The sequence below is a fragment of the Tyto alba genome, unplaced genomic scaffold, assembly GCF_018691265.1.
Source record: "Tyto alba isolate M040663 unplaced genomic scaffold, T.alba_DEE_v4.0 Super-Scaffold_23, whole genome shotgun sequence".
In the NCBI taxonomy this organism is placed as follows: Eukaryota; Metazoa; Chordata; class Aves; order Strigiformes; family Tytonidae; genus Tyto; species Tyto alba.
In genome coordinates this window covers 28,030,343-28,053,366 of record NW_024881297.1, presented here as the reverse complement: position 1 = coordinate 28,053,366, position 23,024 = coordinate 28,030,343, and the positions used below count along the sequence as shown (strand labels likewise).

Sequence of the window (23,024 nt, the reverse complement as noted above, 5' to 3'; positions counted from 1 at the left end):
TGCCTCCAACGCCCAGCTCCTCCCGCTCGCGTCAGCCGCTGCGGCCCGCAGAACGCCCTGGTTACTTTTTTAAATATAGAAATTACTTTTTTTTTTTTTTTTTTAAAAAAAAGTTAAAAAAAAAAAAAAAAAAAAGAAAAATAGATTTTTTTTATTTGAAAGAGCCCTTTTCATGCCCGGCGCCGCTCAGCGCTGCAACGGCCGACGCACCTTCTTCCGCCTCTTGTGCTTCGCGTCACCTTTGGGGGCAGCCCCCTCAGCCCGGGGGGGCACCCCTGGGGGGGCTGTGGCCCCTGGAGGGGTAGGGGGTGGCGGGAAGGGCCCCCCCGGCATCTGTCCTGAGCTCCCCTGAAAGACGCGGGTGAAGAAATCCTGCAGGTCGGCAGCCGAGGTGGGGCCGCCCTTGGAGGCACTCCTGTTGGGGGGGGGGGGGGGGGAGTTGGGTGTTTGGGGGGGCCTCTCTGAGCTCAGAGCCCCCCCAGGGATGGGGGTCAGGCCCCTTTTCCCATCACCGCGCCCCACCTCTGCCGCCCGGAGCTCCTGGAGCCGAAGGAGATGTGGTAGGGGACGCGGTGGGTGTCCGGGGAGATCCCCACGCGCTGGCAGCCGGCCCACTCTGCCGAGAGACACCACGATCACTACGCCAGGAGCAGGGGTGGGGGCCACCCACGGACACCCCCCCCCACACACACCCCCCCAGGGCGTGGGGGCAGCCGCACCCACCCGTGATGTCGTAGATCTTGCCGTCCATCATGGCGAAGTAGGTGATCTTCAGCCCCAGCAAACTGGACTCGGCCCAGAAGTCGCCCTCCTCGGCAGGGTGCAGCCCCCCGCACTCGGCGCAGTACCGGGCGCTGAGGGGGTCGCGATCCATCTCGAACCTCCTGCGGGGGGGGGGAGTTAGGGGGGTGGGTTTTGACCCCCCTGGGAATGACACCCACTGACACGCTCCCCCCCCCCCCCCATCACCCCTTGGGGGCTCAGGACCTACTTGTGCTTCCCCTGGCACTTGCTGCACATCATGGTGTTCATGGCCTCCCTCAGGTCGTCCTGCAGCCGGCTCAGGAACTCGCTCATGGACCGCGTCAGCTCGCTCTCTGCCATCCGCTTGCTGCGGGGAAGGGGGGAAACGGGGTCAGACCCCACACCAAACCCTCCCCCCGCGTCCCCCCCCCACACTCACAGCTCGTACTCCTTCCTCCTCTCGGGGCTGCTGACGATGTCCCAAGCCGCCCGCAGCACCTTGAACGCCGCCTCCGCCCTCGGGTGCTCGTTTTTATCCGGGTGGACCTGAGAGGGGCAAAACCAAAAAATCCTCAGCGCCGCGTTTCGGGGTACAGCGAGGTGGGATGGGGCACGCTGAGCCCCCCATGTACACACACACACACACACACACCAGCACAGCCAGCCGACGATAAGCCTTCTTCAGGTCAGCGTCCGACGCCGTCGCCTCCACGCCCAGCACCTGGAAGGGGTTCAGCTCCTCCTCGGGCACCTCGGCCATGGCCAGCAGCCGCCTCACCTCCTCCCCGGCCCCGGCGTCGCGGACGGGCGTCGTGTCCCCCGGCCCACCCCCCGCGGGCACCCAGGGGGGCTCCCGCCGCCTCCGCAGCCAGTCCCCGAGGTGCCGGCACAGCCGGCTCTCCCCGAGCAGCCCCCACGTCCTGCGGAGCGTGGCCACGTCCAGCAGCGCCCACAGCCGAGCCGCTTGCCGGCTCCTGCCCAGGCGCCCGCAGAGCCTCAGCACCAGCGCCAGGAGGAGGAGGAGGAGCGCTCCGAGCATCCCGAGCAAGCGGAGGAAGAGCCCAGCCCCGGCTCTCAGCCACCGGGCTGCCCGCAGGGACCCGCTGCGGGCCCGCTGGCCCACTCGCCGGCTCCAGCCCCACACACCGGCCGGCGCCGAGCCCGGCTCGCCGAGGCGGCAGCAGGAGCAGAGCAGCTGCCCCACGGCCTCGGTGCCCAGCCGGCACGCCCGGGCGAGCCCCCGGGCCAGCGGGTGCCCCCGGGCCAGCAGCCCCCCCAGGGCCAGCAGCCCCCGGTAGCCAGTTGGCCCCTCGGTCCCGTCCCCGCGGCTCCTCTTCCGCGCCGGCCGGTTCCGCTTGCCCGCGCCACCCTCGCGCCGGCCGCCTTCCTCCTTCTCCTTCAGGGTCGAGCGATGTCTCGGGCGCCTCCGCAGCCTTCGGCCTCCCTTCCCCGCGCCATCCTCCTCCTCCTCGTCCTCGCCCTCCCCCGGCCGGGGGGGCAGCGCCGAGGCGCGGCAGCTCAGGCCGCAGGATCGGTCCCGCCGCTCGGCCGCGGGGCTGGGGGGGGCGGCCGGTTCCCCCCGGTAGCGGCAGGAGCACGGGTGGGCCCCGGGGCCCGGGTCGCGGTCGTCGTCGTCCTCCTCCGGGCCGGGGGCTCGGCCGCAGGTCCCGTTCCAGGCCGCGCTGTCCCCCGCTGTCCCCCCGGGGCTGTCGCGGCTCCCGCCGGGGCCGTCGCTTCCCTCGGCCGCCGCGTCCCGGTCCCGGGGCTGCTCCATGGCGGCGGCCCCGCTGGCCCCGGTTGGGTCTAGGTCACGGCCATCCCGCCGGGCGCTGGGGCGGGCGAGCGGGGTCAGCGGGGACCCGCGGGACGCCCCCCCGGGGACGCCCGCGGGACCGATTTCGGGGGATTTCGCCCCAAAAGCGCAGCCCTTCCGGCGCCGCGGGCTGCCCCGGGGCTGGTGGAGAGCAAAAGGGGGGTGGGGGGGAGACTCACGGTGCCGGTGCCGGCGGGGGGGGGGGGTCGCCACCGCCGCCTCCCGCCCCCCCCCGGGGTCCCTCGCCCGCCTCACTTCCGCCTTCCGCCCGCCCGCCGCCGTCGCCACCGCCCACTTCCGGGGGGCGGGGTGATCCCTTCCCCGCGCCCCGCCCCCTTAAAGGGGCAGCACCTCCCTCGCCGTTAACACCCGCCTCCCCCCCATTCCCCCCCCCTCACCGCGGAGCGCCCACGCGTCCCGCGCTGACCCCGTCGCGCGTCCCCGCGCACAAAGAGCCTCTGTCCCGTTCAGCGCTCGGCGCCGCCCACGCGTGTCCCGGCCCCACGCGGGGGTGTGTGTGTGTGTGCGTGTGTGTGTGTGTGTGTGTGTGTCCCACCGAAGGGGCTCCAGCGCCGCAGCCCCTTCCCCACGCGGGTCTGGGTCCCGCAGCCCACCCGCGACCACAGCCCCCGCCCCACGGCGCGGCCCCGCGCGGGACCCCCCGGCGGCCCCGCCCCGCCCCGCCCCCGCGAGTCTCGGCTCCGTGGCCGGGTCGGGCCCCACCGCGACCCCCGGCACCGGCGGCGAGCGGGTGAGTCCCGGGGCGGGCGGGGACCGAGCTGCGCCCCCGGCCAGGGACCCCCCCCCGCCGCCTCCTCCAGCGCGGCCGCCCCCCACAACTTCCCAGTTCCCCCTCCCAGCGCCCCTCCCCGCAGTTTCCAGCGCCCCCCAGCCCAGTCCTCCCCGTAGCCACCAGTCCCCCCCCTTCCAAAGCCCAGCTCCCCCCAGATGTGCCCCCCCCATCCCCGCGGCGCCGCTGCCAGATGTGGGTGCGGGGGGGGGGGGTGTGCTTGGGGGGGGGGTGTGGGTGCTCTCCGGGGCGGGGAGCGCGGGGCCGGGGGGCTCAGCTCGCCGCCCCCCTCAGCCCCCCAGCCCCCGGGCGATGGAGCCCGGCACCCCCCCCGCGCCCCACTGTGCGTTGGAGTCCCGGCCCCGCTACGAGCCCGTCCCCGCCGCCCTCTGCGCCCTCGGAGCCCTGTTCGGCCTCGTCTGCGGCTGCTTCGGTGAGCGCCGACACGGGGGGGGGTGGGGGGCACGCGTTGCAGGGGGGTGGGGTGTGTGTGGAATGGACACACACCCACGCGTGGAGGGCGCAGCCAGGACACGGTGAGGGGCTTTGCATGGTGGGGGACAAGGAGATGGGTGTGATGGGGGGCACAGTCAGAAAGCGGGGACACAGGGGCAGACCGTGGGGCACGGGGAGACAGCCCTAAGGGACAGCACAGGGGACACTGTGGGGCACAGCCGTGGGGCATCGTCAGAAAGGGGGGGGGGGGGGAGGCATGGGGGATGCCGTGGGGGACAGCTGTGGGGCATGGCTGTGGGGCACAGCCATAAGAGATGCCACTGGGGACACCATGGGGCACAGCCATGGAGCACGGCCAGGAGGGGTGTCCCAGGGGACAGTGGGGTGCCCAGGCAGGGCAGCCCCCCCCCCCCCCCCCCTCCCTGACACCCCTGTGCACCCCCCACCCCCCCCCCAGGGTACCGCTGCTTCAAGGCCATCATGTTCCTCTCGGGGCTGCTCCTGGGCTCCATCATCATCTTCCTCCTGTGCTACAAGGAGCGGGTGCTGGAGACACAGCTGAGCCTGGAGGCCAGCGCGGGCATCGCCCTGGGCATCGGGCTGCTCTGCGGGCTGGTCACCATGCTGCTGCGCAGCGTCGGGCTCTTCACCACTGGCCTGCTGCTGGGGCTGCTGCTGGCCACGGCCGCGCTGGCGGTGGCCGCGCCGGTGCTGCCGCCTCCCAGCCCCTGGGTGCCGGCGGGGACGCTGCTGGGGCTGGCGCTGCTCTGCGCCCTCCTGGCCCTGCAGTGGCCGAAGGCGCTGACCATCTTCTCCACCGGCGCGTTCGGTGCCGCCGTGGTGGTGGTTTGCGCCGATTACTTCGTGGAGGCGCTGGCGCTGGTGCTCTACGTCTACGAGCGGCTGCGGCTGGCGCCGGCGGGGCCGCTGTGCTGGCACAGCTGGGCGGTGCTGGGCGCCTGGCCGGTGCTCAGCCTCCTCGCCGTCCTGCTCCAGTGGAAGCTGACGGCCGACGGCTTCTCCCACACCGACGGTGAGCCGGGGCGATGGGGGAGGACGGAGGGGAACCCCCACCCCCTTCCTGGGGGAGCTGAGGGGGTGCGGGTTGGGGAGGGGGGTGAGGGATGTGGGATGGTGCATGGGGGGGGATGGGATGGGCACAGACACAGGACAGGGATAGGGACAGGATAAGATGGGAATGGGATGGGGATGGGAACTGCCTGAGATGGGAATGGGGACGGAGATGGGGACTGGGATTGGGATGGGGACAGACAGGGATGGGGAGTGGGATGAGATGGGAATGGGGTCGGGGATGGGGATGAGACAGGATGGGGACAGGATAAGATGGGAATGGGATAGGGATGGGGACTGGGATGAGATGGGAATGGGATGGGGACAGACAGGGATGGGGAGTGGGATGAGATGGGAATGGGGTCGGGGATGGGGATGAGACAGGATGGGGACAGGATAAGATGGGAATGGGATAGGGATGGGGACTGGGATGAGATGGGAATGAGACAGGGACAGGACGGGGACAAGGATGGAGATGGAGACTGGGATGAAACGGGGGCAGGATGAGATGGGAATGAGATAGGGACAGGGATGGGATAGGGACAGGATAAGGTGAGAATGGGATGGGGACAGACAGGGATGGGGAGTGGGATGAGATGGGAATGGGGACAGGGATGGGGTCAGAGACAGGATGGACAGACAGGGCTGGGGATGGGAACTGAGATGAGGTGGGAATGAGGACAGGGACGGGGATGAGACGGGGACAGGATGGGGACAGGGAAGGGGATTGGAACAGGGAAAGATGAGAACGGGATGGGGACGGGAATGGAGATGGGGACTGGGAGGAGATGGAAATGGGATGGGAGTGGGGTGGGGCAGGGAAGGGCCGCAGCGTCACCGGGGCTCAGCCCCCGTTCCCCGCAGTCGTCCTCAGCCGGCAGCAGAAGCGGCTGCAGCTCCTGCGGGTCCGGCAGAAGGAGGCCGAGCGCCGGCGGAGCCTGGCCCCCCCCGAGGGCACCCACCGCCGCAAGCCCCCCCCCGCCCGGCGCTACGCCGGCGACGCGCTGGCCCCGGTGAGTGCGCGCCCCGGGGGGCCCGTGGCGGGGGGGTTCTGACCCCCGTGTCCCCCCAGAGCTACATCCGGAGCCTGCAGGACCGCGCCGGGCCCCACCGCCGCACCCCTCGCCGCCCCCCGCGCCCCCTTGAGCACCCCCTACACCCCACCGCCGTGCCTTGGGGGCGCCAGGGCCCCCCACTCCCACTGTGCCTGCCTCTTTAAATAGGCAAATGAGATGCCAGATGCCCTGCCCACCCCCCAGGGTGTGGCCTGGGGAAGCAGGGCTTCAGAGCACCTCAGTGTTGGGGACCCCTCAGGGGCTGGGGGGCAAACCCAGTGCCCCCCTCTGCCGCCTGCCCCATAACCTGCCCCCACCCCAACCCCTCGGAGGGGAGAGCTGGGGGGGGGGGGCACAGCCCTACCTCCCTGCCCCTGAGAGGACCCCTGAAAAATAAAGCCCCAGTTTTATTTTTGCAGGACCTACCCAAATGCTGTGCACACACCGTGGGCCCGGCCCAGCTCCCCCCACAGCTGTGGAGGGCCCCAAAAGCCTTAAAACCCCCCCCTCCCACTGTGGGGGGGGCTCACCCTGCCATGGGGCCTCCCCCGGGCCCCCCCCCCGCCCCCAGCCCCCCCATCGGCAGAACCGAGCTCCCAGCGCCGCGTCACTACTGCAATTTTATTATTGCATGATTTTTAAAAATAAAGGGAGGGAGGGGCCGTAATACAGAACACGAGGGGCCGGGGCTGATAGAAGCGGGGGGGGGTGAGGGTGGGAGGGGGCCACTGCCCCGCCCTGGACGCAGCATGGCCCCGCCCAAAATCAAATTTAAAAAAATAAAATAAAATAAAAAGAGCAGTATTGGAGAGTTGCCTGGTTTCTAACACCGATAGCTGGGAACAAACCGCTCTGAAATAAAAACCCACCACCAGCCCCCGCCCAAACCAGCCCCAGGAGCGACAGCGGCCCCAGCCCGTGCCCCCCCCCCCCGCCCTCCCGCAGCCCCCCCACCCCCCGCCCCCCCTTACGAGTCCAGCTCCAGGTCCCGCAGTTCCTCCTCCAGCGCTTTCCTCCGGCCCAGCTTCTCCAGCTGCTCTTTCGTCGGCTGCTTTATCTCCCCGGAGTCGAGCCGCTGCTGCAGCTCCTCCACCTGCCGCAGCTTCTTCTTCAGGTTCTTGATCTTCCTGCTCTTCTCGACAGCGGGGGCTTCCCCCCCCTCGGCGGGGGCCGCAGTGCCGCAGGCCGGCTGCGGTGCGGCCGCCCGACTGTCCCCCGGCGGCCCCTTGTCCCCGCCGCCGCCCCCCGCCAGCGAGGTTTTCTCCAGCGCCTGGATCAGTCCGTCCGTCTCCCGCTCCCCTTTCTCCTGCTGCTGCTTCCTCTTCTCTTTGCGTTTCAAGTTCCTTTTCGCCGCTTTGGACAGTCCCGTCTCGCCGCTCTCCGCCTTGCTGGGCTGCGCGGTGGCCTCTGGGCTCAGCCCCGGGGGCAGCTCGGGTTTGCTTTTGAAAAACTTCACGTATTTATTCTCGTACCTGCGCGGAAGAAGACCACCCCCGTGAAGGTGCCTCTCAGACGGTGCCGCAGACCCTGGCAACGCTCAGTGCCTCCCGTGAGCCCTCGGACGCCGAGCAGCCCCACCTCCCCAACCCGTGCCCCAGGGTTTTGGGTTTGGGGGGCCGGGACCTGCCCCCCCCTCAGCCGCCTGCGCTCGGGGTTCCTCCTCGCGCCCCCGGAGCCACGGGGTCGCCCCGGGGAGCGGGGAGGGGAGTCGATACGTACCGGCAGGACGCGGCTTATGGGGTATGGGGTGAGGGGGTCGGAATTGCTCGGGCACCTGGAAAGAGACTGAGACCTCGAGACATCACCCGGCACGCGCAGCCCGCGGCGGGGCGGGGGGACGGGGACGCCCCGGCAGACCCCGGTGGGGAGCGGGGCACCCTCCCCCCCACCCCGGGGCCCCCCCTGCACCCCACTTACACCGGCACCTCCTCCTGCGGCACGTAGCCCTCCTTTACCCGCCGCTGCTTCCGCCACGTGCCGTCGGGCCGCTGCGTGGAGGCGATGTACTTCCCTGCCGGGCCAAGGCACCATTGGCAGGCAGCCCCAGGGCCGCCCACGCACCCCACGGGGGCCCAGGACACCCGACAGATCCCACAGGGGCCCGAGACAGCCCCACAGAGGCCCCAGGATACCCTCACAGACTCCACGGGGGTCCCAGGACACCAAACGAACCCCACAGTGGACTCTGGACACCCTAGAGACCCCCTGACATATCAGGACACCCCACAAATCCCACGGGGCCCCAGGACACCCCCACAGACCCCACGGGAGCCCAGGACACCCTACAGGGGCCCGGGACACCCCCGAGACCCCATAACATCCCAGGACAACCCAGAGAAGCCCCACGACACTCCCACAGACTCCACGGGGGTCCTAAAACAGCTCACGGGGACGCAGGACACTCCATAGACCCCACGGGGGTCCCACGACACCCCACAGCGGCCCGGGACAGCTCCACAGACCCCACGGGGGTCCAAGGACACTCCACGGGGTCCCGGGACACCCCACAAGCCCCATGGGGGCCCCAGGACACCCCCACAGAGGCCCGGGACACATCACAGACACGGGGGCGGGGGGACGAGGTGGGCCCAGCCCCGCAGCGCCCGGCAAGGGGGGACAGACGGCGCCCACGGCCGCAGGGGGAAGGGAGCGCCCGCCGCCGGGCAGGGACGCGGGCCTGCCCCCACGGAAGCCGCCCGCCCCACGGCGCCGGGCCGGGCCGCACTCACCGGTCTCGTCAGTCACATAGGGAGTCGCCATCTTGCGAGCGCGACACACTTCCGGCCTCTCGGCCCCGCCCCGGAAGTGGCGGCGGCAGCGGCCGGGTGCGGCCGCGGCCGGCCGACGCGGAGCGGGCGGCCATTTTGTTTTTAAAGGGGCCGCGCCCCGTTAAGGGGGAAGGGGAGACTCCCCACATATAACGGGGGAGCCCACCCCCCGCGGATATTGCCATGGTGACTTGCCCCCCCCGCCTGCACCCCCCCAAGCCAGGACGCATCGCCATGGCGACCGCAGCGTCCCCAAACACAGACCCGGGGGGGGAGGGGTCCCGTACCCCGACCCCGGCCGGGGGGGGGTTGGGATCAGGGCCTGCGTGTTTCCCCCGCGGGGGGGGTCCCTCCGTTTGGGGGGAGCAGCGGGGCTGTGCGTGTGTGTGTGTGTCCCCCCCCACGCGAGGCTCACCCGGGAGCGCCTGTGGGACGGGAACCCTCAAACCGCCACCGCCGACCCCGATCGCACCCCGAGATACGGCGGGGGGGGGGCTGCCCCGGCCCCCCCCCCCCCCGACAGCGGGAGGGGCGTCCCCCCTTCACGTGCCGGGGGCGCAGCCCCCCCAACGGGGCCGAGGCCACCCGAGCGTCGCGTCCCCGACGCCATGTGTGTGTGCCCCCCCCCCCGCGCGACATATGGGGACACCCCCGACGTGTGTGTGTGTACCCCGACATGTGGTGGGGGCCCCCCACCCCCCCCCCCCGCGCTCCCACAGCCGCTCTCGGGCCCAACCGCACACGGGGCGGGGGGCCCAGCCCCTCTTCCCACGCTCAGCCCCACCCGAGACGGGTTGAGGACCCAACGGCCACCCTCCCCCCCGCCGCCCCTAACCCCGGGGGGGGCGGATGTGACACCCCAACCCCACGCGGGGGGTGGGGGGGGGGGGAGCAGCTTCATTAACGAGGCGCCAACCGCCGCCCGCCCACGCAGCCGACGCGGGGGATTTCCAGGCACGGGGGAGGGGGGCGCATCCCGGCTCTACCCCCCACCCCCCCCCCACCCCCACGCACACACACAAACACAACCCCCCCATCGCCCACCCCCCCCCTCTCCCCGGGGTGTCCCGGCCGCATTACGGGGGGGTCCCCCGGGACGGGGGAGAAACGGGCGGCGGGTGTGCAAAGAGGGGGTGTGTAAAGGGCGGGGGGGGGGGGTGTGTGGGGTGTGTGCAAGGGGGGGGGTCGCGCAGGGGGACCCCAGCGCAGGAGCGGTCAGCGCTCCCAGGTGCCGTCGGGGGGGGGGGGCGGGGGGTGTCGTGTCGTGTCGTGTCCCCCCACCCCCCCCGCGACCGGCGGCACGTGCGGCCGGTGCCGCCCCCGCCCCCCCCCACCCCCGGGCCGTGATGTCACGGGGCCGGGCCGGGCCCAGCCGCCGCGGGACCCGACAGGTACGGAACCGGGTGGCGGCACCGGGAGGGGGGGCTGCGGCGGGGCGCGGTGGGGGGGGGAACGGGGAAGGAAGCGGCACCGGGGATGCCTGAGCGCGGGGGCTGCGTGTCCCCCGGTACCGCGGGGGGGGTTCCGGTGTGTGTCTGTCTGTGTGTGTGTGTGTGTGTCCCCCGGGCTGGGCGCGGTACCGCCGTGACTCACCCCACGGGTGGGGGGAGCATCCCTCCCCTAAACCCCTGTAAGGAAGGAGACAGCCCCCAGCCATTGTCACCCCAAAATTGGGGTGCGGGGGGGAGTCCCCCGCGCACCAGTGTGGCGCCCCCCCCCCCTCCCCCCCCATCACCCATGGGCGCTGCTCCCGGTCTGCGGTTCAAAGCTCAGCCCACGGCGGGGCCGCACACGCGTGACGTTGGCGTGTGGGGTGGGGGGGGAAGGGGGAGTGGGGCGTTGCGGCGGGGGGGGGGGGCGGGAAAGGGGGTGCGTTGGGGGCGTCTGCCCCCAACGCACCCCCTTTCCCGTCCCCCCGCCGCAGAGCCGTGGCGTGTCCCGTGTCCTGTATCCTGTGTCTCGTGTCCCGTGTCCCAGCCCACGCCTGCAGCCATGGAGGAGAGCCCAGATTGGGCCACCCTTAGCCCCCAGGAGTTTGCCCAACTGCAGAAATACCTGGACTGTGAGTGTGGGGGGGACACAGACACGGGGGAAGGGGGGGGGGGGACACGACACACCCCATTCTCTCTTCGGGGGTGGCTTTACACGTGGGGGCGTGCGTGGGGGCGGCTTTGCATGTCTGCGTGCGTGTTTGAGAGGCGGCTTTGCACATGTGAGCATGCGTGGGGGCGGCTTTGCATGCATGGACGTGGCTTTGCACACGTGTGCTTGTGTGGGGTGGGCTTTGCACGAGTGTGCATGCGTGGGGTCAGCCTTGCGTGTCTGTGTGCACACGTGGGGGGCGGCTCTGCACGCGTGTACGTGTGTGGGGTCAGCCTCGCGTGTCTGCACATGCGGGGGCGGCTCTGCACGCGTGTGCACGCGTGGGGGCAGCCTCGCGAGTCAGTGTGCATGTTTTGGGCGTGGCTCTGCACACGTGTGCTTGTGTGGGGAGGGCTCTGCACGCGTGTGCATGCGTGGGGTCAGCCTCACGTGTCTGTGTGCACACGTGGGGGCAGCTCTGCACGCGTGTGCTTGCACAGGAGCAGCCTTGCACCACATGCGTGTGCACGCTTGACCCGTCAGCCTCACACACGTGCCACCTCATGTGTGCATGCGTGTCGGGGTGGGGCGGGGGGGGCACACGCGTGTGCAGGCACCCGAGCGACCTCGCCGCTGTCTCCCCCCAGACAGCAGCCGGAAGGTGCAGGACGTGCTGCGGGATTTCTATCACGACGGGGCCCTGTCGCGACACCGCCAGGGAGAGGTGAGGGGGGGGGCCGGCCCCGTGGGGAGGGGGGGGCTTCACCCTGCCCCCCCCCCACCTGTGTGTGCCCCCCCAGTGCGTCGACTTCGAGGGTTTCACACTGTTCCTGAGGAGTTACCTGGAGGCGGATGATGTCCCAGAGCCGCTCTGCCACCATCTCTTCGCCTCTTTCCAGAGCGGGGCCACGGCGCTGGGCAGCCAGGCGGGTGAGGGGGGGTCGGGGGAGCCGGGGGGGGGCCCGGGGAGGGGCACCCCGGGGGGTCTCACAGGGGTCTGTCCCTGCAGGCAGCGACCTCGTCTGCATTAATGACGTCTCCTGCTACTTCTCGCTGCTGGAGGGGGGACGCCCCGAGGACAAGCTGGAGTGTGAGTTGAGGGGGGGGGGGGGTGTGTGTTTCTTGGGGGGGCGCAGGGGAGTGGAGGGGGGGGCTCAGGGACCTGCTGGTGTGACCTCACCCCGCTGTGTGTCCCCCCCCCCCGCAGTCACTTTCAAGCTGTACGACAAGGACGGGAACGGGCTCCTGGACAGCTCGGTGAGTGCTGGGGGGGCTGTGGGGGTCTCCCCGCTGACACTGTCCCCCCTCCTCTGACACTGTGTCTCCCCCCACTGCCACTCTCTCCCCCCCCCCCCAACGCTAACCCTGTCCCCCCAGGAGGTGGACCGGATCATCACCCAGATGATGCGGGTGGCCCAGTACCTGGACTGGGACGTCACAGAGCTGAAACCGGTGAGTGGGGCTGGGGGGGGGGCCATGGGGATGGTGGGGGGCTGCCCCCCGCCTGCCCCGCATCTGTCCCCACCCCCCCCAAACCCCACGTGTGCGTGTGTCCCCCCCCACCCCCAGATCCTGCAGGAGATGATGCGGGAGATCGACTACGATGGCAGCGGGACGGTGTCGCTGGCCGAGTGGCTGCGTGGGGGGGTCACCAACATCCCGCTGCTGGTGCTGCTGGGGCTGGAGGGGGTGAGTGTGGGGGTGCTGCCGGGGGGGGGCGAGGGGTGGGGGCCCCCCTTGACCCCGTGTGTGTGTGTGTGTCCCCCTTAGCACATGAAGGATGATGGGCAGCACATGTGGCGCCTGAAGCACTTCAACCGGCCCGTGTACTGCAACGTGTGCGAGACGCTGCTGGTGGGGCTGCGCAAGCAGGGGCTATGCTGCACCGGTGAGGGGGGGGGGCACACTGTGGGGAGGACAGCGGGGGGACAGTGGGGACGTGGTGGGGGGACACTGGGGACATACTGGGGGACAGTGGAGGGACAGCGGGTGGGACACTGGGGACATACTGGGGGGACAGCAGGGGGACAGCGGGTGGGACACTGGGGACATGGTTGGGGGGACACTGGGGACATACTGGGGGGACAGTGGGTGGGACACTGGGGACATGCTGGGGGGGACAGCGAGTGGGACACTGGGGACATGGTGGGGGGACACTGGGGATATATGGGGGGACAGCGGCTGGGACACTGGGGACATGGTGGGGGGACACTGAGGAGACAGTGGAGGGACAGAAGGGACATGTTGGGGGGATACTGGGGGGAGGGGGGGACAGCGGAGACATACTGGGGGGGACAGCAGGGAGGACACTGGGGGGACAGTGGGTGGGACACTGGGGACATGCTGGGGGGACACTGAGGACATGCTGGGGGGACACTGAGGACATTCTGGGGGACAGTGGGTGGGACACTGTGGACACACTGGGAGGGACAGCGAGTGGGACACTGGGGACATGGTGGGGGGACACTGGGGATATACTGGGGGACAGCGGGGGGACAGCGGGTGGGACACTGGGGACATGGTGGGGGGACACTGGGGACGTGCTGGGGGGACACTGAGGGGACACTGGAGGGACAGAAGGGACATGCTGGGGGGATACTGGGGGGACGTGCTGGGGGGGACACTGGGGGCATGCTGGGGGGATGCTGAGGGGATACTGGGGACATGCTGGGGAGACACCGGGGGGATGCTGGGGACACGCTGGGGACAGGGACAGTGGGGAGAGCAGGACAGGGATGGGGTTGGGACAGAGACGGGATGGGACAGGACGGGGACAGGATGGGGTGGGACAGGGCAGTGGTGGGGACGGGGATGGTGGGGACGGTGGGACAGGGACGGGATGGGGATGGGGCGGGGTGAGAATGGGGGTGGGATGGGGACGGGGATGGGGACAGGGATGGGACCGGGGGACAGGGCGGGGTCGGGCCGGACGCTCCACCCCCACCAGCGCCGGGGAAGCCCCGCCCCGTGTACGGGCGTGGCCTGCCCGTAAGCTCCACCCACCGCCTCCGAGCCAACCGGCGAGCCGAGGCCGTGGGCTCCCATTGGCTGAAGGGCTGGGCGTGGCGGGGGGGGTGGGTGTGTGTCTGTGTGTGAGGCCCCGCCTCCATTTCACGCCCCGCCCCCCCCCCCCCCCAGTGTGCAGGTTCACGGTGCACGAGCGCTGCGCGCGCCGCGCGCCCCCCAGCTGCGTCAGCACGTACGCCAAATCCCGCCGCGAGGCCGGGGTGAGTGGCGGGGTGTCCGTCCGCCTGTCCGTGTGTCCGTCCGTCTGGCTGTCCGCCCAGCTGTCCGCTCATCTCTCCGACGTGCCTGCCCTCCCACCCGTCTGTCCGTCTCTCCATGTGTCCGTCCACCCGTCTGCCCGCCCACCCAGCCGTCTGTCCGCCCGGCTGTCCGTCCGTCTTTCCAACGTGTCCGCCTGTCCGTCCGCCCATCCATCTCTCCGTGTGTCCGTCTGTCCATCCGTCTGCTCCCCCGTCAAGTCGTGCCCCCGCCTCTCTGTGTATTTGTCCCTCTGTCCACCCACCCCATGCTGGACACCCCACCCCACCCCTCCCAGTTTTCGAGCACCCCCCAGTTCCCCCCATCATGGGGGTGACGTGGGGGGGTGACGCGGGGGGTCGGGGGGGGTCTGTGGGGTGCCATGGGGGGGGCCATGGATGACACGGTGGGGCCGTGGGTGCCACGGGGGTGACACAGGGGAGCCATGGGGGGGTGTGTGGGGTGCCGTGGGGGGGGCTGTGGGTGACACAGGGGGGGCCGTGGGTGACGTGGTGGGGGGGGGCCCATGCGCAGGTCCAGGCCCATGTCTGGGTGAAGGGCGGCTGCGAGGCTGGCAAGTGCGGGACGTGCCAGAAGAAGATCAAGAGCTTCCAGAGCCTGACGGGGCTGCACTGCGTCTGGTGCCACCTGAAGGTGGGTGCACCCCGGTGGGGGGAGCCCCCCGACCCCACCCCCAAAACTTCCCCCCCCAACTTCACTCCGCACTGCCCCCCCCAGATCCACGAGGAGTGCCTGCCCCTCGTGCCCCCCGCCTGCGACTGCGGGGTCCTGCGGGACCACATCCTGCCCCCCGCTGCCATCTACCCCGTCCTGCTGGTGAGTGGGGGCCCTGGGGAGGTGGGGGGGGAGGGCTCCCCAGGGTGCTGATGGGGCCCCCCCCACCCTGAGGGGGCACCCACCAGGCCCCCCCGCCCTGAGCCGGGGTGGGGGGGTGCTTGCAGGAGAGGCAGGACAGCCAGCGGGATGGCGGCGGGACGCCGGCAGAGGAGATGCCGCAGGTCTTCACCACCCCCGAGGGGCAGGCGCTGCGGGTGAGTGTGTGTGTTTGTGTACCCCCCTGTGTGTGTGTGTGTGTGTGTGTGTGTGTCCTGCCGTCCCTGTCCCCCCCACCCCATCCCCAAAGACCAGGGCGCAGCCCTCACCCCCCCCCCCCACCCCGCAGGTCAGCCCCATGCCCGACACCCACCCGCTCCTCGTCTTCGTCAACCCCAAGAGCGGAGGGAAGCAGGGGGAGAGGTAAGGGGGGGGGGTGGGTGGGCCTGGGGCTACCGAGGAGGCTCATTCTGAAGGGGGGGGTGGGGGGCAACCACCCGGCCCCCCCCAGCCCCCCCCCCAGCTCTCCTCTCCCCCCAGGGTGCTGCGGAAGTTCCAGTATCTGCTCAACCCCCGGCAGGTTTATAACCTGCAGCAGGGAGGACCCACCCCCGGGTGAGCAGGGCGGGGGGGGGGGGGGCTCTGAGGTGCCCATGGAGGCGGTGGGGGGGGTGCGCCCAGCCCTGCCCTGACCCCCCGCCCCTTCCCCCCCCCCACCTCCTCCCTCCCAGGCTTAATTTCTTCCGGGACGTGCCAGATTTTCGGATCTTGGTGTGTGGCGGCGACGGCACCGTGGGCTGGATCCTGGATGCCATTGGTGGCTGCTGCCCCCCCCACCACCCCTGACCCCTCCAGACCCCCCCAGACCCCCCCCTGACCCCCCCCTTTCCTTGCAGATAAAGCCAACCTGCCCCACCAGCCCCCCGTGGCCGTGCTGCCGCTGGGGACCGGCAACGACCTGGCCCGCTGCCTGCGCTGGGGGGGAGGTGAGTGGGGCAGGAGGGGGCTGGGGTTGGGGTGGGGGGGGGCACACACACCCCCCCCAGGGCCCCTCCCCCCAATCCCACGGCCCCCCCCCTCCCCCCCGCCGTGGCAGGGTACACGGGGGAGGACCTGGTGAAGATCCTGCGGGAGATGGAGGGCGGCAGCCTGGTGCAGATGGACCGGTGGCGGCTGGAGGTGCTGCCCGAGGACCCGGCAGCCGCGGGGGACCCGGTGCCCTACGAGATCATCAACAACTATTTCTCCATCGGGGTGGTGCGTGGGGCGAGGGGAGGCGGTGGCGAGGGGGGGGTGGGGGGCGTGGCACGTCACCCCCCCAACCCCAGGACCTCATCCCCGCCACCCCCTCGCCCCCAGGATGCCTCCATCGCCCACCGCTTCCACGTCATGCGGGAGAAGTACCCGGAGAAGTTCAACAGCAGGTGGGACACATACACAGAGCTGTCCCCGCAGTGTCCCCCCATGTGTGTGTCCTCCGCCTGGACCCCCTCCCCACCCCATGCCTGTGTGTCCCCCCCCCAGGATGAAGAACAAGCTGTGGTACCTCGAGTTCGCCACCTCCGAGAGCATCTTCGCCACCTGCAAGAAGCTCAAGGAGTGTCTGAGCGTGGAGGTGAGGGGTCCCCAATCCTGGGGTGGGGTGGGGGCCTGCCCCCCCGCCTTGACATGTGTGTGTGTGTGTGTGTCCCCTCCAAGTGCTGTGGGACCCCCCTGGACCTGAGCGGGGCCCTGGAGGGTCTGGCGGTGCTGAACATCCCCAGCATGCATGGAGGCTCCAACCTTTGGGGTGAGACCAAGCGGGCGCTGGGGGAGGCGAGGAGACCCCCGGGGGCTGGGCCCCCCCCAGCCATCACCGACGCCGAGACCCTCAAGACCTGCGTGCAGGGTGCGTTGAGCAGCACGGGGTTCCCCCCCCCCTTCCCTTCCTCAGCACCACCTTGAACCCTCAAATCCCTGCCTCCACCCCCCCAGACCTGAGCGACCGGCGGCTGGAGGTGGTGGGGCTGGAGGGGGTCCTGGAGATGGGGCAGATCTACACGGGGCTGAAGAGCGCGGGCAAGCGGCTGGCGACCTGCTCCGAGATCACCCTGCGGTGAGCAGAGGGGGCTTGGGGGGGGGGGGGGTGTGTCTGGGGAGGAGGGGGGGTCAGGCTGTGGCAGCGATTGAGCTGGGGAGGGGGGGGTTGTTGTTTTTTTTTTGCAGGACGCTGAAGCCCCTGCCCATGCAGATCGATGGGGAGCCCTGGATGCAGCCGCCCTGCACGGTACGTGGACCCCCCCTGCCCTCGCTGAGCACCTCAGGACCGCCCCCCAGGGGCTGGGCCCCCCCCCCCTCCCCGGCCCCCACTGCCCCAGCCTCTCTCTTGCAGATCAAGATCACCCACAAGAATCAGATGCCGATGCTCATGGCCGCGCCGCCCCGCTCCTCCAGCTTCTTCGGCCTCAAGAAGGGGCCCCCCGAGTCCTGAGGGGCCCGGGAGGGGGGGAAGAACCCCCCCCAAACTGTGCCCAGGCAGGGGACAAGGACCAAACCCCCCTCACGCGTGTGTCCCCAGCAGGGGTAGGTGGCAGCTGTGCCCCCCTCCCCTGCACCCAGGGGTGCTTGGAGCCCACGGGTGTCATGCCAGGGTGGTGGGGGGCTGCGTGCGGCCCCCCCTGTGTGTGCCACAGTGGCTGGAGCCCCCCCCACCCTATTTATTATCCTCCCTCCCCTCAATTTCAAGTGCCTCTTGCAGTAATAAAGCTGGTGGTGAGACAGGCACTGGCTGTGCCAATGGTGGGGGCAGCGGGCTCAGCCCCCCCCCCCCTCAGTGAGACGCGGGTGCCCTGGCCCCACAACCCCCCCCCCCAAGACACACAACCAGGCGGAGGCCCCGGCTGAGCTGAACCTTTAATCTTGGTGACGGCAAGGCCGGGGCCACACGACCCCCCCCTTCACCACCCGCAGCCCCCCCCCTGGTTCCTGGGGGCTCGGGCCAGGCAGGGGGGGGTGGCGCAGAGCTGGGGGGGGGGGGCGGGGGGAGGGTCCCTAGACGGTGTTGGCACGGAGCAGGGGGCTGCTCTCGCTGCTGGGGGCCCCCCCGAAAGCCTGATGCAGCAGGAGACGGAGGGCAGAGCTGGGGGGCAACCAGGGGCGGGGGGCCGGGGGGGCCGCGGCCAGCAGCCGGCTGTACTTCACACGCCTGTGGGGCAGAGACGCAGCCAGAGGGGTGAGTGTCGGTGGGTCGGACCCCCCCAGCCCACCCCACGGTGCCTCCCCCCAGCCCCCCCAGTCTGACCTGTAGGTGTAGGCAGCGGTTCCCAGCGCAGCGGCGACCAGCGCCAGTCCCACGAAGAGCGTGGTCCTGCTGGCAGCCGGGGCAGCGCCTGCGGGCAGAGGCAGCTCAGCACCCACGGGGGCACCCACCCCACCCCCCCCCCAAGACCCCACCACCACTCCAGCCCCACTCCCACCTCCGACGGCGACGCGGGTGCTGGCCACGGCCAGGCTGTTGCCGTTGGCCAGGGAGACGTTGAGGCAATAAAGGCCGGACTGGTTGAAGTCCTGGCGCAGGACGAGTTGGCACCCGGGGGCCGGTGCCACGGCCGAGCACGTCTGCGTCTGCGCCGTCCGGCACTCGGCGTCCGCCACCACCGTGCACACCTCCTCGGGCAGGCTGGGGGCAGATTTGGGGGGGGGGGGGGGGGGGGGTATCAGATGGCTGTGGACACCCCCACTCCTGGGGCGCCCGCCGGTTCTCCCGGCCACCCTCACCTCCCCTCGCAGGTCACCGTCAGCTCCACGCTGCTCTCGCTGCTCTCCGGCACCACCGGCACCACCTGCACGATGGCCACGCTCTCGATCCCCTCTGCAACGGGACGCGGTGTCAGAGCGGGCTTGGTGTCCCCACCCCAGCCCCCAGCCCACCCCCCCTCAGGGTCCGGCACTCACGGACGATGTCGAGCTGGGTGGAGAAGGTGCCGTAGCGGTACAGGATGCAGCCGGTGACCTTGGCCACCGGCGCCTGGCGCTTCACCAGCACCAGTGGCTCGGCGGAGCTGGCAGGGGCAGCTGCAGCTCCAGCTGTGACTCCAGCTGTGGCAGCAGCGAGGGATACAGCCATGGCTTCTACGGTTGCCCCAGCTGTGGCTTCAACCAGGGATTCGGCCGTGGCTCCGGCTGTGACTCCAGCTGTAGGTGCAGCTGTGGCTCCAGCTGTGGCATCCTCCACGGCTCCAGCTGTTGCCGCATCTGCAGGAGGAGGCAGGGAAGAGGCTGGTGAAGGGCAAGGGGGAAACCGAGCCCTTGGGGACCCCCCCCAAACATGGCCCATCACCCCCTGCCCCCCGGGGACAGCGCCCACCTGCAGCCACCGCCGCTCCCTCTGTGGCTGCAGGGGCCGAGGCGCCCAGTACGTCCCCGGCCGGGGCCACCGAGGTGGGGAGCGGGGGGTCCGTGGGTGCCGCGGCAGCAGGGTCAGTGCCCGTGGTTCCGTTGGCAGCATCTGCCGGGGTGCTGAGTGCCAGGAGCACGGGGGCGGTGACGGCGGGGTCCAAGGACACGGTGACTGCGGGGTCCGAGGACACGGTGACGGCGGGGTCCGAGGGCACGGCCACCGACCCCCCTGTGGGCTCTGCCGGCGAGCTGGATGCTGCAGGCACTGCGGGCAGAGCAGGGATGGGGGGGTGCACCCCTGGCAGGGGCCACCCCTGGGACCCCCCAGGCACCCACGGGGCAGGGGGTGCCTCTCCACGCTCCCTTACCAGCGGTGGGTGCCGCGGCGGTGCTCTGCCCCCTCGGCGTGGTGCCAGCGGGCTGCGTGGCCGTGGGTCCCGCCGACGGCGGTGGCCCGGTGGTGGGGTCCACGACGGGGGCTGCGGAGGTGCCGCAGGGGCTGAGGGGGATGGCGGCTTGCAGCACCAGGCGGGCGGCGAAGGACCCGGCCTCCAGGTAGGTGTGGGTGACGGTGGCACTGCGGGAGATGAGGGTCCCGCTCTGGTCCCCGAAGTCCCAGGAGTAGGAGATGTCGGCGTCGCGCAGGTAGCGGCTGGGGTCGTGCAGCCGCACGGTGAAGGCCACGGCGCGGTTACGCACGAAGCGCCCGTCGCCCTCCGCCGCGCCCCGGACCTGCGCCACGTCCACCGCGAAGGGCACTTGGTCTGGGACAACACACACACGGGGCACCGTCAGCTCACCCATCCCCACCGGGCTCCCACCGGCAGCCCCCCCCAACCCCCCCAACCCCAGCACCCACCAGTGATGCTGAACTGGGTGCTGGCGCGGCCGATGGGGATGAACTTCTGCTGGCCGCGGTAATGGTAGACGACCACCTCCATGGTGTAGGAGCCCAGGGGCACCCCCGCCGTGCCCACCGTCAGCTGGGACGTGGCACCGTCCACCACCTGCCAGTAGCGCCCTGCGGCACGTGGAGGGGGGGGGTCAGGCACCATTTCGGGGACCACCCCCCCCCCCCCTCCCCGAGCGCCAGCGGCGGGGGTCGGTGCCGGCCTTACCCCATGTCCACCAGACGTAGACGAATTTTCCGCGCTTGCCGCCGGCGCTGGGGGGAAATGGCTGCCCATCGGGGAAGACGCCGTCCGCGCCCTCAGCCAGCTGCTCCGGGAAGACGGGGTCACCCTGGATGACGCGGGTGCCTGTGGGGAGCAGAGGGTGAGGGGGGCGCGGGGTGGGGGGGGTCAGGGTGCCGGGGTGTGTGTGGGGGGGCGCTGACCGTTGACGGTGCAGTTCCGGCTCCAGACGACGAGGCCGTCGGGCAGCACCGCCTGGGTGCTGGGGAAGCGGAGGGCGATGGAGAAGGTGGCCTCGGCGCCCGTCATGGTGGGAGCGTCGTTGCTGATGTCAAAGGTGACGTCGCCGCCTGCCAGGCGCAAGGACACCGGATCAGGGATGGGTGCCGGGGGCCAGCGGGGTCCCCGGCGCCCGCCCTGGCACCCACCTCGCCAGCAGTCCCGCTGCCGCGGTGTCCCCTCCTGCCACGGACGGTAGAGCTCCAAGTCCCAGCTCCGGAATGGTGCCGGCCGCCCGCTCCACGCTTGGCCCCGGCCGCGGCTCCGCTCACCGGCTCCTGCGGGAGAAGGGCCCAGGGGTGCGTGTGGCACCCGGAGCACCCACGGACGGCGGCCACCAGCCACCCTGACCCACTGAGAAGCCCCCCGCCCTCGCTCCCAGTGCCACCCCCAACACGGGGCATCCGGAGAGAGGGGGGTACCCCCGAGTGCAGGGACCCTTGGGGACCCCCCGGGCGCCACGTGACGGGCTCGGGCCAAGCCACGCGTGGGGAAAAGCCCATCACATGGCGCCGAGCGCTGCCCAAAGCCTTTTCATGTGACTCTCAGCTGAGCCGGCGCTGGCAGCCCCGGGGGCACGTCTCCCTCAAGGGCCCCCCACTCTCAGAGGGCTGAGGGGTCCCCCCCGTGTCCCCCCACTCTCAGGGGGCTGGCAGGTCCCCCTCGTGTCCCTCCACTCGCAGGGAGGTCCCCCCCATGTCTCCTCGCTCATAGATGGATGGGGGGCTCCCCCCCCGATTTATGGAATCCACACAGAGGGATAGGGACCCCCACATCCCACCCCACTCCTGGAGGGCTGTAGGTCCCCCCCACATCCCGCAGAGGGATGGGGACCCCACGATGAGCCCCCCGTGGCCTCCAAGCAGCCCCCACCCATGGGATTAGTGGGGTCTAATCCTGCTCCCCACATGATTTGGCTTTGAGAGGGGTTCTGCTCCCCCCATAATCCCTGGGGTGGTGGGGATGGTCCCAAGTCAGGCTCTGGGTGCTGCCCGGACCCCCTCCAGCCAGGACCCCCCAACCCCACTTACGCCGCTGTGCCGTAGCCAGGACCAGGAGGGTCCCCAACACCGTGATCGCCCCGTGCACCCACATCGTCCCACTGTCCTCGTCTCCCCCCACGTTCGGGCACCGCCAGGGCAGAGGCAAAGGGGACGGGGGGATATGAAGGGGATCTCGTTTGCATAGTCCCACCCCAAAAAGGGGGGGGGACCCGGCCCCCCCAGTTTAGTTCACTGGGGACACGTGTGTGCATGCGTGTGCAGCTCCCGGGTGACCCCAGTCACACGCTCTGGCTCTGCCCCGGGTGAATGGGAGACTCGTGGGGTCCTTTTTGGGGGGACACAGAGACCAGCCCCCCCAGCTCGGGGAGGGGAACGGGGGGGTGCTGCCCCTCACTCTCAGCACCGGTTTGGATTTGGTCCCATGTACGGGATATGGCCCGGAGACTGGACGGGGACCTGCCACCCACTGAGCCACCCCGTTGTGCAGGGTGGGGTGCACACTCAGGGGCACAGACACAGGGACCCCCACCCACGCAGGGGGACCCCGATCCTGTACAGATACAGGGACCCCCACCTCACCCATGCAGAGGGACCCCGATCCTGTACAGACACATGAGGGGAGGGACCCCGGTGCTTCACATACCCAGAGGGGACCCCAGTTACACACACAGACTGGGACCCCCCCCCGCAGGTGCAGGGGGACCCCGGTGCTGCACGTACACGGGGGGACCCCAATCCTATACACACATAGGGGGTCCTCGATACTATAATCACACGGGGACCCCCATCCCGCGCACCCAGGGGGACCCCGATTTTTCCTCTGTGTGTGTGTGTGTGTGTGTGTGTGTGTGTGTGTGTGTGTGTGTCCCCACCCGCGACACCGCCCTGGCCCCGTCCGTGGGGCTGATTCTGGGCCCGTGACGGTGCCCGCTCCCCACACCCCGCGGCGCGGCGCGGCGCCGGGTCCCCGGGAGAAGCCCCGTCCAGGACCACCCCCCCACCCGCCAGCGGGAGCGACCCCCCCCCCCCCCCCCCCCCCCCGCGCGGGTGCCCGCCTCCCACGCCTGTCGCTTTAAGGGATCTCCCGCGCCGCCCGCCCGCGTCGCAACCAGCCTGGCCAATAGGGCGGCGCGGGGGGCGGGGCCAGCGGAAGGCGGGAAGCGGTGCGGGCGGGGCCGCCGGAACATTGTTGGGCGCGGGGGGGAAACGGCGGCTGCGATCGTTCCACGCGCGCCCGGGATCCCCCCCCCAGGGACCCCCGGGGACCGCCCCCCCCCCGCCCCGGGACACCCCCCCTGGGAACACCCCCCCTTCCCCCCCGGGGATCGCCCCGGACACCCTATCCCCCTCCTCC

The 23,024-nt window shown here is 70.9% G+C and overlaps 5 protein-coding genes across 8 annotated transcripts; 2 read left to right on the top strand and 3 right to left on the bottom strand.

Annotated features, from left to right (window-relative positions):
- Positions 1–135: 135 nt before the first annotated feature.
- On the bottom strand, positions 136–2,831 carry DNAJC14 (DnaJ heat shock protein family (Hsp40) member C14). Its single transcript, XM_042796941.1, has 7 exons — positions 2,737–2,831; positions 1,397–2,573; positions 1,184–1,290; positions 992–1,111; positions 724–884; positions 523–616; positions 136–415 (listed from the first exon to the last, which is right to left on the bottom strand). The coding sequence occupies exons 2-7, from the start codon at positions 2,516–2,518 to the stop codon at positions 187–189; spliced, it is 1,833 nt and encodes a 610-aa protein (XP_042652875.1). The 5' UTR covers positions 2,519–2,573; positions 2,737–2,831; the 3' UTR covers positions 136–186.
- Positions 2,832–2,960: 129 nt separating this feature from the next.
- Positions 2,961–6,730, top strand: LOC122153804 (transmembrane protein 198-like). 2 transcript variants are annotated; one of them, XM_042796943.1, is made up of 4 exons: positions 2,961–3,068; positions 3,642–3,780; positions 4,261–4,836; positions 5,739–6,730. In XM_042796943.1, exons 2-4 carry the CDS (start codon positions 3,660–3,662, stop codon positions 5,927–5,929), a joined length of 888 nt encoding a protein of 295 aa, XP_042652877.1. In that variant the 5' UTR covers positions 2,961–3,068; positions 3,642–3,659; the 3' UTR covers positions 5,930–6,730. The 2 variants fall into 2 exon arrangements, with proteins under 2 accessions (XP_042652877.1, XP_042652876.1); XM_042796942.1 differs by having other exon boundaries at positions 2,961–3,308.
- Positions 6,731–6,883: 153 nt separating this feature from the next.
- Positions 6,884–8,790, bottom strand: PYM1 (PYM homolog 1, exon junction complex associated factor). Its single transcript, XM_042796792.1, has 3 exons — positions 8,659–8,790; positions 7,847–7,940; positions 6,884–7,401 (listed from the first exon to the last, which is right to left on the bottom strand). Exons 1-3 carry the CDS (start codon positions 8,687–8,689, stop codon positions 6,897–6,899), a joined length of 630 nt encoding a protein of 209 aa, XP_042652726.1. The 5' UTR covers positions 8,690–8,790; the 3' UTR covers positions 6,884–6,896.
- Positions 8,791–10,016: 1,226 nt separating this feature from the next.
- On the top strand, positions 10,017–17,640 carry DGKA (diacylglycerol kinase alpha). Of its 3 annotated transcripts, XM_042797057.1 has the most exons (24): positions 10,017–10,088; positions 10,675–10,759; positions 11,427–11,503; positions 11,580–11,709; positions 11,789–11,869; positions 11,987–12,036; positions 12,157–12,231; positions 12,349–12,468; positions 12,550–12,667; positions 13,918–14,006; positions 14,578–14,697; positions 14,782–14,880; positions 15,006–15,095; positions 15,227–15,300; positions 15,418–15,492; positions 15,609–15,694; positions 15,774–15,863; positions 15,974–16,134; positions 16,237–16,301; positions 16,402–16,492; positions 16,576–16,765; positions 16,852–16,972; positions 17,083–17,143; positions 17,249–17,640. In XM_042797057.1, exons 1-24 carry the CDS (start codon positions 10,044–10,046, stop codon positions 17,345–17,347), a joined length of 2,292 nt encoding a protein of 763 aa, XP_042652991.1. In that variant the 5' UTR covers positions 10,017–10,043; the 3' UTR covers positions 17,348–17,640. The 3 variants fall into 3 exon arrangements, with proteins under 3 accessions (XP_042652991.1, XP_042652992.1, XP_042652993.1); XM_042797058.1 differs by lacking the exon at positions 10,017–10,088 and having other exon boundaries at positions 10,749–10,759; positions 11,431–11,503; XM_042797059.1 differs by lacking the exons at positions 10,017–10,088; positions 10,675–10,759; positions 11,427–11,503; ... (5 more) ...; positions 12,550–12,667; positions 13,918–14,006 and adding an exon at positions 14,025–14,284.
- A 111-nt stretch (positions 17,641–17,751) lies between these two features.
- On the bottom strand, positions 17,752–22,121 carry PMEL (premelanosome protein). The gene is made up of 12 exons (XM_042796771.1): positions 21,698–22,121; positions 20,816–20,944; positions 20,591–20,737; positions 20,373–20,513; positions 20,114–20,275; positions 19,623–20,018; positions 19,223–19,519; positions 18,811–19,110; positions 18,634–18,727; positions 18,333–18,535; positions 18,158–18,245; positions 17,752–18,061 (listed from the first exon to the last, which is right to left on the bottom strand). The coding sequence occupies exons 1-12, from the start codon at positions 21,759–21,761 to the stop codon at positions 17,908–17,910; spliced, it is 2,175 nt and encodes a 724-aa protein (XP_042652705.1). The 5' UTR covers positions 21,762–22,121; the 3' UTR covers positions 17,752–17,907.
- Between the last annotated feature and the right edge of the window lie 903 nt (positions 22,122–23,024).

What these genes read in the sequence shown, in the direction of transcription:
- DNAJC14 (XM_042796941.1), bottom strand. Translation starts at nt 2,518, where the DNA reads ATGGAGCAGCCCCGGGACCGGGACGCGGCGGCCGAGGGAAGCGACGGC. An exon ending in AAGTGCCAGGGGAAGCACAA is followed by an intron (nt 885 to 991) that starts GTAGGTCCTGAG and finishes CCCCCCCCGCAG; the next exon opens with GAGGTTCGAGATGGATCGCG. An exon ending in AGGAGCTCCGGGCGGCAGAG is followed by an intron (nt 416 to 522) that starts GTGGGGCGCGGT and finishes CCCCCCCAACAG; the next exon opens with GAGTGCCTCCAAGGGCGGCC.
- PMEL (XM_042796771.1), bottom strand. Translation starts at nt 21,761, where the DNA reads ATGTGGGTGCACGGGGCGATCACGGTGTTGGGGACCCTCCTGGTCCTG. An exon ending in GCAGCGGGACTGCTGGCGAG is followed by an intron (nt 20,738 to 20,815) that starts GTGGGTGCCAGG and finishes TGCGCCTGGCAG; the next exon opens with GCGGCGACGTCACCTTTGAC. An exon ending in CCGGAACTGCACCGTCAACG is followed by an intron (nt 20,514 to 20,590) that starts GTCAGCGCCCCC and finishes TGCTCCCCACAG; the next exon opens with GCACCCGCGTCATCCAGGGT.
- LOC122153804 (XM_042796943.1), top strand. Translation starts at nt 3,660, where the DNA reads ATGGAGCCCGGCACCCCCCCCGCGCCCCACTGTGCGTTGGAGTCCCGG. An exon ending in CCTCGTCTGCGGCTGCTTCG is followed by an intron (nt 3,781 to 4,260) that starts GTGAGCGCCGAC and finishes CCCCCCCCCCAG; the next exon opens with GGTACCGCTGCTTCAAGGCC. An exon ending in CGGCTTCTCCCACACCGACG is followed by an intron (nt 4,837 to 5,738) that starts GTGAGCCGGGGC and finishes CGTTCCCCGCAG; the next exon opens with TCGTCCTCAGCCGGCAGCAG.
- DGKA (XM_042797057.1), top strand. Translation starts at nt 10,044, where the DNA reads ATGTCACGGGGCCGGGCCGGGCCCAGCCGCCGCGGGACCCGACAG. An exon ending in ACGTCACAGAGCTGAAACCG is followed by an intron (nt 12,232 to 12,348) that starts GTGAGTGGGGCT and finishes CCCCACCCCCAG; the next exon opens with ATCCTGCAGGAGATGATGCG. An exon ending in GGATGCAGCCGCCCTGCACG is followed by an intron (nt 17,144 to 17,248) that starts GTACGTGGACCC and finishes TCTCTCTTGCAG; the next exon opens with ATCAAGATCACCCACAAGAA.
- PYM1 (XM_042796792.1), bottom strand. Translation starts at nt 8,689, where the DNA reads ATGGCGACTCCCTATGTGACTGACGAGACCG. An exon ending in CTATGTGACTGACGAGACCG is followed by an intron (nt 7,941 to 8,658) that starts GTGAGTGCGGCC and finishes TTGGCCCGGCAG; the next exon opens with GGAAGTACATCGCCTCCACG. An exon ending in CCGCAGGAGGAGGTGCCGGT is followed by an intron (nt 7,402 to 7,846) that starts GTAAGTGGGGTG and finishes TCTTCCGCGCAG; the next exon opens with GTACGAGAATAAATACGTGA.